The 16,225-nt window shown below is 39.4% G+C and overlaps 1 protein-coding gene across 4 annotated transcripts in view; it reads left to right on the top strand.

Moving 5' to 3' along the window:
• The window catches only part of LOC126412251 (T-complex protein 11-like protein 1), a 133,217-nt gene that overhangs the window by 75,553 nt on the left and 41,439 nt on the right, over positions 1-16,225 (top strand). For all 4 annotated transcript variants that reach the window (XM_050081749.1, XM_050081751.1, XM_050081752.1 and 1 more), the window contains one exon: positions 8,498-8,617. In XM_050081749.1, the coding sequence (XP_049937706.1) occupies positions 8,498-8,617 (120 nt within the window). The remainder of the gene's footprint in view (positions 1-8,497; positions 8,618-16,225) is intronic.

The following is a 16,225-nucleotide window of genomic DNA, read 5'->3' as shown; positions in this document are numbered from 1 at the left end:
GTCCTTTGTTGTTCTTAATATATATTAATGACTTTCCATTCTATATTCATGGAAAGGCAAAGTTAGTTCTCTTTGCTGATACAAGTATAGTAATCACACCTGACAAACAAGAATTAACTGATGAAATTGTCAATACTGTCTTTCAGAAAATTACTAAGTGGTTCCTTGTAAACGGACTCTCACTGAATTTTGATAAGACACAGTACATACAGTTCCGTACAGTAAATGGGATGACACCATTAATAAATATAGACCTTAATCAGAAGCATATAGCTAAGGTAGAATATTCAAAATTTTTAGGTGTGTCCATTGATGAGAGATTCAATTGGAAGAAACACATTGATGATCTGCTGAAACGTTTGAGTTCAGCTACTTATGCAATAAGGGTCATTGCAAATTTTGGTGATAAACATTTTAGTAAATTAGCTTACTAAGCCTATTTTCACTCATTGCTTACATATGGCATCATATTTTGGGGTAATTCATCACTGAGGAATAAAGTATTTATTGCACAAAAGCGTGTAATCAGAATAATAGCTGGAGTCCACCAAAGATCATCCTGCAGACATTTATTTAAGAATCTAGGGATATTCACAGTAGCTTCTCAGTATATATACTCTCTTTTGAAATTTGTTATTAACAACCAAACCCAGTTCAAAAGTAATGGCAGTGTGCATAACTACAATACTAGGAGAAAGGATGATCTTCACTATTCAAGATTAAATCTAACTTTGGCTCAGAAAGGGGTGAATTATACTGCCACTAAAGTCTTTGGTCACTTACCAAATAGTATCAAAAGTCTGACAGATAACCAACAAGTATTTAAGAAGAAATTAAAAGAATTTCTGAATGACAACTGCTTCAACTCCATAGAGGAATGTTTAGATATAAATTAAGAAAAAAAAAATAAAAATGTTGTTATATTAACTTAATTATGTTGTTAAATTAACTTAATTATGTCATGTATTGGAAAATTTGACTCATTCCACATCATTACGAAATATCGTATTCATGATCCATGGAACTAGTATTAATCTAATCTAATCTAATCATTTCCATTTATTCTTATTTAAAAAAATTTTTATGTTAACCAAATATCTTCCTCCAAGGAAATTTATAGAACTGGTATTTGAAACTGATTGCCGAACAATTCACTGCCCATCATATGTTGCACTTGTGGACCATGAAGGTATGAGGAATTAGGACTTATATGGAGGCATACAGACAGTTGTTTTCCCATCGTTCTATTTGCTAGTGGAACAGGAAAGAAATGACAAGTAGTAGTACAGGATACCCTACACCACGCACCGTACGGTGGCCTGCGGAGTGTCTGTGTGGATGTAGAAATAGATAGAAGTGTATTCAGTCTTGGGATACAAAAACTATCAGTTTCACAGTGTTCATTGAATTATCATCTCATAAAACACACATTTACTGGTTGTCATCAAAATAATAGATGCACAAGAAGAAACATGATTAATTCTTAACTTGATGTGATTTAGATGTGGCACCCATGCCTCAGGTCTTGCAGTACCTCATGAAACCCCATGCCCCAGATGTTGACTGCCTCCAACCTAATTGATATTCCTAGTGTGTCTTCTCGTTACAGTTTTCAGACAGGCAATGGGACAGTGAGGAGTATTTATTTTCATTATTTAATTCATGTGCGACATGCTTTGTTTTATTCATTGTTTTTATATTTGTGTATTTTCTCAAAGCTTAAGCCAGATTATTTACTGCTGATTGTTGATTTTTTTATGTTTTGAGGCACAGGGCAAAAAAGATAGGCTTTTTCAACTATTTACAGCATTAATTGTTGCGAGAGTTTGGTAATAGTACTGGCATCAAAGTGCTGATGAAGTTGTTTCTGCAAATTTAAATGCCATCTGTTTGCAAGCGGATGGTGGAGGCAAGGTGGGAGCTCGGGAGACTCCAGAGAAAGGCAGCTGCAAATGTAACAAGTTCTTTGTTGAAGCATCCACCGAATGCCGACAATCTCGTTACATAAGCCGATCACACAGTTTCCACACCAGTGGTGTGTGTAGTCGACAATGCTGTACCTGCTGTGGCCACAGGCGGAGCCCAGCTTCATCATAGTGGTGGACGCTCACCATGATGAGATGCCCGTCTTGTGATGGTGAAAGAAGGTTGGTGTGACCCGCTGCCCCCTGGGCAGGAGTCAGCCATGCTGCTGGAGTTGACATGGGTGGCCAGGTGCGCCATGACACTAGGTCCAGGTGGTCTTAGTGCATAGAGCTGTTGCCCTGCCATGGCCTCAAACTGCTGACTTCTGCTGGCATATTTATGTGATTACCCTTGAGCAAAGCTCCGTCATCCTGGTATGGCTTTGAGACTGAGAATTATTTCGTTACAAAAATGCCCATTACTTTCAGTTGGCAGCACTGCACTTGTCGTGCATATGCATCACTATCAGTCATGTATCCTAAAACACCAGTACCACTGTCAGTGTGAAAATATTGCTTGCCCTTTGCTGCATTAGTCTGTGTGGTACCACTGAGTTCACTGTTTCAGCAAGCTAACCTGCCTCACAACAGTGCGTCAGCCTTGTTGAGTTATTACAGAAATGGCATCCCACACTCGCCTGCTGTCAGCACTGTTGCAATACATCACTCAGGCTCACATTAATATGCCCATATATGGCTGGTATGCTACAAAAGATTGCTAGCGCTCAGCTGTGCCAACGACATGTCAAAAAGTCAAAACACTCAGTAACATTTAACTTGTTTTTCACCAGTTGTCCATAATGATTATGTTCTGTCAGGATTTATATTACCGTTGTTCTTTGATAAGCTTGACGTTCTGAAGGAAGAGGCAGTTGCAGTTGTTGATGATATAACCTACCCATCAGTGTTGTTGCTAGCATTCAGCTGATTCTTCTTTTCTGGTTTTGCATAAATTTCAAATTTTAACATAGTTTCTTCTTCTGAATCCATAGCAGTCGTCAATATATTTTTCTTTCCGGGTTAAAGTTGCTGGTAAATTCCATGATTTACATGAAAGCTGTTCAAATATATTGCCTATTTTATAATATTTCACTGTTCCACTATATTTTTTAGTTTTAAGAATCAACATTTTTCTCTCTTATATAGTGTTATCATCAACAACTCCACTGTACTAACTTAATTACAACAGCACATTTCCTTAAGAACAAAATGATTGCTACTCTCCAATTACAATAAACTGCACAGAACATAACAAAGGAATGTTAAAAGTAGTAGACATCAAAAGTTATACATAAATGCTTCCTATGGCCATTAATTCTATAGCTGCTAGCAACCAGTTCAGATCGATCCATTTGTATAATTTCCGTAGTATTTGACCTATAAATCTCATTTGTTTGTGCTCCTGTTGTTTTAATATGAAAATTCATGAAAACAACAATATAAGGAAAATATTATGAAAAGAATAATTTCCACTCACAACATAACGTAGATACTGAGTGGAAAAAGACTGTTAAACAAAGCTTTCAGCCAAACAGGCCTCCATCAGAATTAGTCAGAACACACACACACACACACACACACACACACACAAGCAAGCACACGTCATGCACACAGGACTGTCATCTCTGGCATTTCGGATAGGAATACAACTGCCACATAGAGTGGAAGCAGCATTCTGTAGGGGGCAGGGAAGGGGAGAAGATAAAGATTGCAGGGTACATGTGAGGGTGGGGGGGGGGGGGGGGGTGGAGAATGCTGTCTGGTGGAGCATGCAGGCTCTAGACTGGCAACAGGCACAGTGTCAGGAGGCTGTTGGGCAGGGGAGTGGGGAGGGGTGAGGGAACAGGGAGTGAAAAAGGAGAGGACCAGGGAAGGGGAAAGACGGATGGGTGCATTGACAGAGGGTGGCACACAAAGAGGGTGAGAACGGGAATAGGGAAGAGGTGACAGGACAGTGGGGATGGAAACTGTTGGGTGGGGGTTGTGGGAACAGTAGGTTACCTGAGGGTGAGGGTGGTATTATTTCACAAGTGGAGAAGGTGTTGTAGAGATGACTCCCATCTGTGCAGTTCAGAAAAGTTGGTGGTGAAGGGGAGGATCCAGATAGCTCTGATAGTGAAGCAGCCATTGAAATCAAGCATGATGTGCCACAGGGCAGTCTACTTTTCTCTTAGCCACAGTTTAGCTGTGGCCATTCATCCTAATGGCCAGCTGATTGGCAGTAATACCATAAAAAGGCTATGCAATGATTGCAACAGGGCTGGTATATGACAGGGCTGCTTTCACAAGTGGCCTGGTCTCTGATGAGGTAGGATAAGCCTGTAACAGCACTGAAATAGGGAGTGCTGGTGGGCAGATTGGGCAGGTCTTGGACCTGGGTCTTCCATACAGATGTGTTCCCTGTAGCAAGGGATTGGGATTGGCATAGGGATGGGCTAGGTTGTTGTGAAGGTTAGGTGGGCAACGGAACACTACTTTATAAGGGGTGGAAAGGATCTTGGATAGAATGTCCTCCATTTCAGCTCATGATGGTAGGTATTCACAGCCCTGACGAAGGATATGGTTCAGTTGTTCCAGTCTGGGTGGTATTGGATGACAAATGGAGCTCTCTTGTTCTTGGGGGTGGTGGGAGGATTGGGGGAGGGGGAATTGCACAGGAGATCTGTTGGCAGACTATGTCTGGAGGATATGGCATGTCTGTGAAGGCCTTGATGAGACCCTCAGCATACTGGGTGAGGGAGTCCCATCAGAGGCTGGCCACATGTGAAAGTAGACATGTCATATACCAACTCTGCTGCAATCATTGCACAACTTTTAGTATTGGTATCACTACCAACCAGCTGCCCAAAAGGATGAACAGCCACCGCGAAACTGTGGCCTAGAGAAAAGTAGACCACCGTGTAGTACAACATGGAGCTGAACATAACATGCTTGATTTCAATGGCTGCTTCACTACCAAAGCCATCTGGATTGTCCACTCCACCACCAGATTTTCTGAACTACACAGATAGAAGCTATCCCTACAACACATTCTGTGCTCTTGAAATTATCCTAGCATCAACTTGCGGTAACTTACTGTGCTGTACCACCTCACCCAACAGTTTCCACCCTATATGAGCTATTCTCATCCCCTCACCCTCTTTGTGTGCTGCTCTCTGCCAACACATCCACCTGTCTTTCCCCTTCCCCGCTCCTCTCCATTTTCACTCCCTGTTCCCCATAGCCTTCCGACTCTGTGCTGATTGGCACTCTAGTCCCTGCATGCTCCTCCAGACAGTACTCTTCTCTCCCCCTGTTTGTACCCTGCTATCCCTTCCCTGTCCCCTCCAGATTGCTACTTCCGTTCTACACAACAGTTCCTTTTCAGTCCCAGCTGCTGGGGATGGCAGTCATGTGTACGTGAGGTGTGCTTGCTTGTATGAATGTGTGTGTGTGTGTGTGTGTGTGTGTGTGTGTGTGTGTGTGTGTGTTTGTTTTTCGTTTTCTGGAGAAGGCTTTTGGTGAAAGTTATGTGTAAGTGTCTTCTTGGTGCACTTGTCTGAAACTCAGAGTGTCATCTTTACAGCGAGTAGAAATCTGTCTTTCTCTTATATTGTTGATATTCCAACCTGGAAGTTACATTGTTTGAAAATTCATGAAAAAGTTAACAAACCCCATTCTTTGCTCTCATGAGTTCCTGACTCCAGTTAACTGCTTATGAATTATAATACAACATAGTTCTGAAAGCTAGTTGCCCATTTTAACCATAAGGAATAGGATTTTTTATTGCCATTTATTCCTATATTTCTCAGATCATATTTGAAAACCTATGTGGATTGGAGCATTGTTTTGTGGTAGACTGTGGCACATGTTTTCAATAATGTCTTCACTGCAGCCTACAATTGGTGATCCCACCCTACTTTTAGAAAAAGAATATGTTGGAATAATTGATTCTAAGATAATAGACCACTGTGTCATTCTTTATCTATCACTTTCAAGCAGAGAGTCTGTATCAGTAAAACAGCAACCTCAGAAGATGTCTCCCACAGTTGAAGATGAAACCTCAGGGAATAGTTCTATATATCCACCACAACCTCTCAGACTGAAAATTTAACTGAAATAAACACTGGCCATGAAAGCCTAATTATCAGAAATCCAGGTTGGTTAGTTGGTTTGTGTGATTGAGGGGACCAGACTGCTACGGTCATCGGTCCCCAGAAATCCAGGTATCTACTTGCTAAGTTCTTTGTGCTGGGATTACTATCCAGTGATGATTTAACTGGCCTACTTGCCTCACCCTGTACTGAAACTCAAAGAGCCATTAAAATTGTTTTCTCAACTAGCAAGTACATTTTTCCCGTAGTTTTGAACAAGATTTTTAGTAGTGTGAGACAAAAGCAAAGGTTGTCTTAAGATTCACTCAGGGTGTTCAGTTCTCCATCTTAGTTACTACTCCTTATTACCTGCTGCTGCTCTCCGTGTATTCACTCCTAATTCAAAGAGAATAGAAAAAGTCACATTGGTTCTCCCTTCTATTCCAGTCTCGTGTTGTTCGTGGAAAGGAGGATTGTCGGTATGCCTCTGTGTGGGCTCTAATCTCTCTGATTTTATCCTCATGGTCTCTTCGCGAGATATACGTAGGAGGGAGCAATATACGCTTGACTCTTCGGTGAAGGTATGTTCTCGAAACTTTAACAAAAGCCCGTACCGAGCTACTGAGCGTCTCTCCTGCAGAGTCTTCCACTGTAGTTTATCTATCATCTCCATAACGCTTTCTTGATTACTAAATGATCCTGTAACGAAGTGCGCTGCTCTCCGTTGGATCTCCTCTATTAACCCTATCTGTTACGGATCCCACACTGCTGAGCAGTATTCAAGCAGTGGGCGAACAAGCGTACTACTTAGCAAGTAGATACCTGGATTTCTGGGTACCGATGACCGTAGGGATTTCTGGGTACCGATGACCGTAGCAGTCTGGTACCCTCAAGCGTACTGTAACCTGCATGTTTTTGCAGATTAAGATGTAATGTATAGAAGAAAGTGATATACTGACCATCTGTCATATCACATCTCCATTCATTGTGAACCACAGAAAAAACTTTTTTGCTCTATTTTGTTGAACATCTTTTCGTGGAGCTAACTGTTCTGCTGTCTCATGCCGCAGCTGTGTGTGTGTGTGTGTGCGTGTGCGCGCACGTGTGTTAGAGAGAGAGGAGAGAGAACTCTAAGCTCTAAGGTTTTTGCTTGCTGTTCTAGATGCTTCTCAGGAACTCCTGTATTTGGTGAGTAGTGAAAATGCATATTGCCTTGTAGCTTCCCACCCTTCCCATAACCCAGTGCTGTCTTTGGGCATGTTTCCGTATTCTATTATCCTTTCTGTTGCACATTTGTTCCCTTTCTCTTGGTTTATGTTCCTTTATTTGCCATCTCTTTGCTCAGACAAATATTTTCAGCTGTGCCATAATGTCTGTGTAATCCTGTAGTTATGTTCTCAGCTGTGTATTTCACTTAATATTTACCCCCTGCCCAGATGACTCTCATTTCCTGCATCTTATTTTTTGCTTCTGCAGAAATATTGTTACTGTACCATGCACTTCATGTCACCACTTTGCTGTATCTTCAGGTATTTTCATTTCCTTCGCCAATATTGATTGTTACAATACAACTACAGACATCCATCATACCCTGTACCAACCTACCACCCATTTATACTCCACTCAGTCCTGGTGTATAACTTCTGAGCTTGGTAGCCAGCATTTTTCACCATTAATTATATATTCTCACTAGGCACATTTGAGGATTATTCAAATTATTTTTTGCTTCCTTTTTCATTATGTATCGTAACTTGGACAGCTAGATTTTTGTTCTTATCCTTTCTCCTGTGCCCTGCCCTTGCGCCTCTCCTATCTGCACCAGTGTACGAAAGTTTGTCATTCATTAGGAAAACTTGAGACCCACATACTGTTCTTAAATTATCTTAGCCATGAGATCACAGGTATCCATGAACTACCTGTATCTCTTCAACCTCAGATTCCTACATCCCACATCAAAATTGAAATCCTTGCCTTCCAACACTTACAACAACATGCTCTGTGTCACTTCAAAAAAACTGTATGATTTTTTAGCTTCTTACATCACATTGAAATACCTGGGTCCACAATAATTGCAACAGGCTGCCTGTGACATCTCCATCACCCCTCATAACCACGAAACCCTTGCCTTGCTGATCTACCACAAATGCTACTCCTCCAAAGGCTATATCACCCCACCAAACTACTGTGAACAGGAAAAGCAAAATTTTAAGTAGAAACAGTAAATTATAAGTTATATTTATATGCTCTCTGCCTGGGTGTAAATGTGCATTATGTATTTAACTTTGCCCTCACTGCTTTTTCTGTTAACAGCAACTCACTTCCACAACACTGCAAGCACCCTCTCCACTCAAAGATTATACTTAGACTTTGCAAAGAAAATTCCATAAATGTCTAATTAGTGTTATGCACTGCTGCAAATTAAAATTTCAAGTTTTTTAACACACTTTTTCTTTCTTACAGGACTATGCCCAATGTGTTATTGCAATCATGGGGAAACTGTGTGCCCCTATAAGAGATGAAAAAATAAAAGAACTTTCTGAGACAAAAGATGTAGTTGCTGTCTTTAAAGGGATACTGGAGGTTTGTAGCTTCCTTCATCACTTTCTTTATACCCAGTCAGTAACTGAATAGAAAATAGGTCTATGCTTTTTTTGAAGCTGAGATGTAAGGAGCAGATATTGAAAGCAATATAGAAGATGCTGGTTAGTTTTTCGATCACAAAACTTTTGCGTGACCAATAATGTGTAAGCTGAGTACAAAAATATACATTTTATCAATAAATGAGTGGTTACATGCTGACCATGTACACAAGTGACTTGCATTTATATTTATGATATCATTCAAATGAAACCTGGTCAGTGCATCTACCTTTGTCTTACACGTAAGGTGGCACCACATAACTGCGGGTATGGTGGTGCCATCTGTTGGTAGGGAGACTGATACGTGTGCACCATTTGATGTTGCATAGCAACAGTGTGGTTTGACGCCGAAGAGAAGGTGGTCACACAAGTTATCATCCACTATCGAATGTGCAGGCGAGTAAGCAGGAACAACGAGGAATGATTCGATTTTTGGTGGCGGAGGGAGTTGGAGGCCGTGAAATGTATCAGCGGATAAAGGCTGTGTATGGTGAGTACAGTCTGAGTTGTTCAAGTGTTGTGGAATGGCGCGAACAATTCTTTGAGCAGAGCGAGTCACTAGAAAACGATGCTCATCCTGGAAAGGCTCATTGTGTCATCACACCGGACTTGGTTGCAGAAGCAAATGCTTTAGTCTTGGACAACATTATCCTCCTGCATGATAATGCCTGCCCACAAACGGCCAATGCGGTGAAGATGACATTGCAGCAGTTTTGGTGGGAAGCACTGGAACATCCTCCATACAGTCCCAACTTTTCATTGTGTGACTTTCATGTGTTTGGATCTCTAAAACTAGCTATTCGTTGACATTGATTTGCAATGGACAACGAAGTGTTTGATTTGGTCCAGGCCTGGATCCGACAGCAGTGTACTAGCTTCTTCAAGGATGAAATTCATACTAGCTTCTTCAAGGATGAAATTGACTAGCTAGTGTCACAATGGGATAAATGTGCCAACAGTTTTGGCGACTGTTTTTGAGTATGTGTACTGTGTATAACTACATTTTTGAGTTAATAAAAACGTTACCATTACTTTGCACTAGTGACCGGGGTTCATTTGAATGCCCTTTATACCTTGAGCTTAATAGAGATTTTAAAATTGATGTGAATGGTTTAGTATCCCACAGATGCTTCACTAGTTTGTTATGTGAGTGTCTCAAGAGAGCAGCTGCATTGTGATCAATCATTATTTCCACTCAACAAGGATTCGACATTAAGTAAATGTCCCAAAAAGTTTGGGTACCAATATAACATCAGAAGTGAAACCATGTTTGTTGTGAATGTTAGAACAGCAGCCCACTTGTAAAACAAGAAATGCAGGCAGGCCCATCTAGTAAGACTGTAAACAAAAAATGACTAAAGATTTGATAGACATTAAACAGACCATTGCTGGCATATACTTTTTTCGTAACAGGCCAGAGGCTCTGCCCATTGAAGTCTGAAACCGCAGTGGCCTCTAACAGTGTGAGGTATCCACAGATTGCCTTGTTCTGCCAAAATAGTTGTTGGTGGCCATACCAAAATCAGCATATGTTGGAGCTTGAATGATTCTATTTCTCTGTTGCTTTCAGATGAGGATACCAAAAAGCAGACAACTTCTGATTGTACAATGGAACTAACAGCAGACATTTTCTAAAAAAAAAATATTATTACCATTGCCCACTTATTATACCTTGCTGTGTTAATGAATGCAAATTCAATAACTCACATATACTAATGACCATAATATTTTATTTGCCTGTGTGCTGTTGATTGCGTCTTTCGTCTAATAACTGGTTATAATTTTTCACGCCGCTTTGGACCTTACAGTCAGCATTTTCCATTATTATATTGTGTAGTTTAATTTATTCACACGCACAAAAACACAAACCCAACTTTGTTTTTAAGTCTCTGTGAAAGTGATCAAGTATTTCAATGGATGCAGTTTTTGCTCCTACAGGAGCTAGAGGAAAGTTCATTTGTGAATTTTATGAGAAATGTATACAAGTTTTCACCTTCTCTTGTTTTCAAATTTGTTAATGACAGTTTTGTAAGGCAACAGCTGTGTTTTGAGGTAATGACTGAAGTGCTTTAGTTACTGAAATAGTTTCCTACAGGAGATTTGAGCACAACCGCATAGCAGAATAAAAGTGATAGGATCTGAAATTTTTAGATTCACACCAATTTACATGGGACCAGAACACATACTAGTATGTACTCCTCATTGATGTGCAAAACATTTGATATAATGAGCGTGACTGAAAGAGATGTGCCTTCTCGGCACTCAGCTTACGGCCACACTCTAAAAACACAAAGAAACATACACTATATAATTTCTTGCATTGCAGACCTGGGGAAGGCATTGACCTCCATGAGATTGTGAGAGTACAGAAATTCTACTGAATTAAATTTGGGCATTTTCTGATAAATATTAGAGATGCAAAATTTCCTGTACCCTCATCTGTGAATGAGCAAGCTTGTGTATACTAATTTTATTATAGTTTTAATGATAATTAAATGGGACAAACTCTTTTTAATATGTAGATGATCCCCTGTATCTGTTTGAAGTAACTGTTTTCATATTTTTTACTTTTTGTGTCGCTTCCTCATAGTGTGACGTATGATAGATGGAGCTCGACATTAGAAATCGCTACATCACAACAGGTGCTGGGTGGAGCTACCAATGCTGTATGGAGCGGCAAGGAGTACCTCAGAGTACTATGTCCCGATGTACTTCAATGAACATGCAAGATAGCAGTATTATTGAAAAATAAATGAAGCAGAGTTTTGTGAAACTTTGTTATGAGCTTAGCTATTGCTCAGACCAGTTGTTTGTATTTAAATATGGTAATAAACTTTTATTCACCATGGTTGTCATGTGAAATGCATTTCTCGGTCCTTGAGTCAAAATAATGAATATTGTTTTTCAATATGTTTCTTCTCCTTTCTGAATTTACACAACCAACAACTATGTGATATCCATCAAAGTCGAAGTACTTTACCATCAGCTCATAGGACTGTTTTTCATAAACAGAACACTAAAAACACACAAGTGTCACAGCCTCCCAACAGACCATTGTCCATGGAAGTTAGAAGACGTTAAATTGTGCCTCTCTGCAACTCGAAATGTTTTCTTTATGGTAAGCAGCAGTCCGTCTTCCTACATTGATGATATTCATACATGAAGTTTCTTCTGTTTCTCAATATTGTTGAACTTTATGTGTATAAGAACAAATATCTGTTTTGAATAGTAGCTAAACTTGTACTAACTTAACTGTTACAAGCTTCCTTTCATTTATTCTTCAAGAAGCCTGTTATCTTGCATGTTCATTGAAATACATAGGGATGTAGTACTCTGAGGTACTCCTTGCCACTCTGTACACCATTGGTAGCTCCAACCAGCACCTGTTGTGACGTAGCAATTTCTGATGTCGAACTCCATCCGCTGCACACCACCCAGTAAGTATGTGAAACAAAAAATAGAAATGTAGAACAATTATGTTTGAATGTACATGGTGAATCACCTAAAACTTGCACCACAAATATTATAGAAATGGAAAGTGCTATTGATATGCAGTTTTCATAGAATAGATTGGTAGTTAGGGCTTCTTACTGTTAGCCAGTCAATAGAGGATGATAATACTTAGAAAGCGTATTTCTGTGCAGATGTACACTTTTTTAAATGGAACAATGCCTACTGACATTACAAAACTAAAAATGGGGTAAATTAGAATGTTGGTGGTGTTTGTTGCAGGGTTCCAGTGTGAGTCACTTACAAGATATTGTATTTTTAAAAGTTGACGCACCGTCGCTTGTACAATATCTGTGGTAGCACACACTAAAGAACAACACAAGCACATACACTATTTATGTGCATTCTGATCAGTAAGAAGACAGTTTGCCGTCACAGGTTGTGTTGAAAATGACTACCAGCAGTGGCAATAGATGCTTCCAGTCTGGTATGGAACGACTGCTGCCCATGTGCTAGCATTTCAGAGGAGATGTCTGAGTGGGCTGCAGTAGTATGTCATTGTGTGTAGTTGGTATGTCCTTGTAGACTGTGTCTTTCAGCTTTTCCCACAGAAAAAAGTCAGAAAAAAGTGGTGAACAGGCCAACTGAGGTTCAAGTCCTTTGTGTGCAATCCAACAATTTGGAAGCAATTTGTGAAGACATGGTGTAATACTTTGTGCGTTATGGGCTGGGCAATAATCGCGTTGGTACCACAGGTTTCTCCTAGTCTGCAGAAGAACATCTTCTGGCATCCATGGAAGATGGTCTGTTAGGAGGGTGTGATATATGCATATGTTTATCAAAAACAGGCATATTGGCTAATGGTTCACTATCCCACACCACGCTTTTACATTCCATGGATGCTGATGATGTTCCACCTGACGAAGCCAGTGGAGATTGTCAGCAGACCAGTAATGCATGTTTCAACAATTTTCCTGGCCATTATTGGTAAATGTGGCTTCATCACTAAACAAGATACATCTGGAGTATCCTGCCTTAATTCCCATATACAGAAGTCACCACGATTCTCATAATTGTTTCTGTACAGCTCTTGATGGAGAGACGTGATAGGGACGTGGAATCTATGTCGATGGTGAGTGTGTACAGTTGCCTGACTTGTGCCACTTCCTTGTATGACTGTGCCGTAGCTAATGTACAGATCAACTGCAACAGCAGCAGTAACATTAATTTCCACCTCTTCTGTTGCATCCATTTCATTCTGTTGTGTTGTCTAGGTGTCACAGTATCACTTCCATGTAAATGATTGAAGAGGCTGATAAATAATTGCTGAGATGGTTGACGTCTGTTGGGATATCTTGCTACATTCATCATATAAGAACAAACTCCATTCTTCCTACGCTCTCCATATACCATGAGCATCATCCCCTCATGAACTACTGCTTGGACTGTCACACACTGTCTGGCAAGTCACAGTGCACTCAAGTAACACTCAAGCACAGCACACTGTAAGCAAACATAACAATATCACACCTAACAACTACAGAGGTTGAATGGCACAAACAAGTGTCTGTGTGGAAACTTTTCAAAATACAATATCTCGCTAGTGACTCTCACTAGAATCCTGCATCAAACACCACTGAAATTCTAATTTACCATACTTTTGATTTGTTAATATCAATAGGCATTGCTCCATTTAGAAAAGTGTATGTTTACAGAAAAAATACACTTTCTAAGTATTATTACAACCTGTCTTCTGGTTAACAATATGAGTCCCTGACTACCAATACATTCTGTGAAAATCACACATGAATAGCACTTTCCATTTCTGCAATATCTGTAATGCAAGTTTTACATGATTTACCCTGTATATAGGATAGCATTATGGGACAGTGATCAAGGCTGAGCAATTGTACAACATAGAAACAATTGAAGAGTTTTGTTATAAAACTAATGATTGGAATAACAGTTTCCTTTCTAAAGTGAGTTGGCAGATTATTTAAAAGTGACATTGAAGTACCATGATTCAGTGATGTGTCAGAAACGTTTATAAGATTCACAGTGACAGCAAGTGAGCAATGATCAGAAATTCAGCAATGTTGAGAAACAGAAGAATCATGTTTTCCAGTAAAAGTCAAAAGATTAGAAAATACTAAATAACTGTGATGGAAGGGGAATTTCACCATTGAAAATGTTCAAAAGCAAAACTGCAGTAATTGGAGAAATGAAAATAAGAAAAGGTGATCTTTGACTTTGAAGATATTACATCATTGTTGGTTTTGTAAATTTGGAATGGAGAAGAAACACATTAAAATCAAATACTCATCATTTTAATTTTGAGTCCAAAACTCAGAATCACCTTTCACAATGAAGTCATGAATGATAAATGCTAAAAAATGCTTCAGTTCTGTTGAATCCAACATGATGTGCAAATTGCCAAGTGAGTTTCGAAGATTCAAACATAACCGCAAGTTGCTACTTGTATGTATGGTTCTAATCTTTCTTGGTGTGTTTTTGCAGATTTTACAAAGTTAATGTAGTTAGCAATTTTTATTAAGCGCTTTATGTTCTGAAAATGGCAGATCATGGGAATCACCACCACTTATTACCTCTTCCAAGGCCTTCAACTCCAATGACATTTGCATTCTGTAAGAAATATAAATACTTCATTTCCTGGTACTTCCTCACAGGCAGCTAATATACTTTGTCACACGCAGCTTAGGTGACACTCTGAAGGTCTTCTTGGGGAAGAGTCAGACCAGTTTTCTCTCAGTGAATGTTTGTTTATGTCCATACATTTTCCAGGGGTTGAAATCTGATGCAGGAGGAGGACAGCATAAAAGAGTAATCTCAGTCTATTCTGCAAACTATTGCTGACAGGTGTATTGGAGATTACCTTGCTAGAAAGAGATTACTGCTTCAGGACATAGTTGCCATATTCATATCATCATGATGTTACCCATAATATGAATTTACAGGGCAACATCAAGCTGACACACTTATCCGGTAAGGCCTTCCTTATCCACAAAAAGAAATCAAACTTCACAGCGCCACATAATCACTGCAGAAGACTTGTGGATGCATCTGGGTTAGAAATAGACACCTTGTGACTTAAATATACATGTTGGGCCATGATTAACTGCAGAAAATACCAATTCATCAGAAAATATAACATTTTGCAAGTTCAAATGGTACTGTCCTTGGTGAACATTAACCATTAGAGTCAATGTTCGTCATGGAGCCTCCACTTGTCAACCAATTCGTAGGCCAGCCTTCTGGAGCTGGTACCAAACTGTAGCCATCAACCAGGGAAGCAGACACAGTAGAGTATTCTACTTTCTCTGAGCTGAAAAACACATTTTGCCACCATGTTTTCACTACACTGAAACACACCAACATCCAGTTCCTGTAATCCTACTTTTTACCAGTTTTCCAATACCAACATATCCACTATTGCACAGTGGGGTGGGCCAAAAAATTTTAAGTTCTTTTTTTTTCAATTTTTAGTACTGTGGAAAAGATAAGAGCTAGGGAAATGGGGAAAAAAAGAAATCAGATCGGTTCATATTTTCAGATTGTGCATGCCCTCTAAAGTTTGCATAAATTAGAATAAATTCACATATTTACAAATTTTTTTAAATATTTTTTAACTTGCCACTATCCAAATGTAATAGCTCAAATTGCTGTATATTAGAACCACAGAAAATACAGTTAAAATATTATTTGAATTTATCAACTTCTATAGGTCAAGCGTTGCCTTCAAGGTGCATGGAGAAAATTAGACGCTAAATTAAAGCCAGAGTTGTGAATAAAGTAGATGTTTATTCAGTAGTTGACCGGTTTCAGATTAATACTCACTTTCGAATCAGTCAAGGCTTGCAAAGGTAAATGAACATTCAAAATAACATTAAATGTTGCTCATACATATATCATTTAATTGTTATTTAGGACATACATTTAACTTTGCAAGCCTTGGTTGGTTCTTACCGGTCATCTACAGAATGATCATCTATTTTATTCGCAACTCTGGCTGTCGTTTTGCATCATAATTATAGGATAGGTGTTATCCCTCAACATCCAGCATACTGGACATATGGAAAAA

This window comes from Schistocerca serialis, chromosome 7 (genome assembly GCF_023864345.2).
Source record: "Schistocerca serialis cubense isolate TAMUIC-IGC-003099 chromosome 7, iqSchSeri2.2, whole genome shotgun sequence".
In the NCBI taxonomy this organism is placed as follows: domain Eukaryota; kingdom Metazoa; phylum Arthropoda; class Insecta; order Orthoptera; family Acrididae; genus Schistocerca; species Schistocerca serialis.
This window is presented reverse-complemented; position numbering and strand designations above follow the sequence as displayed.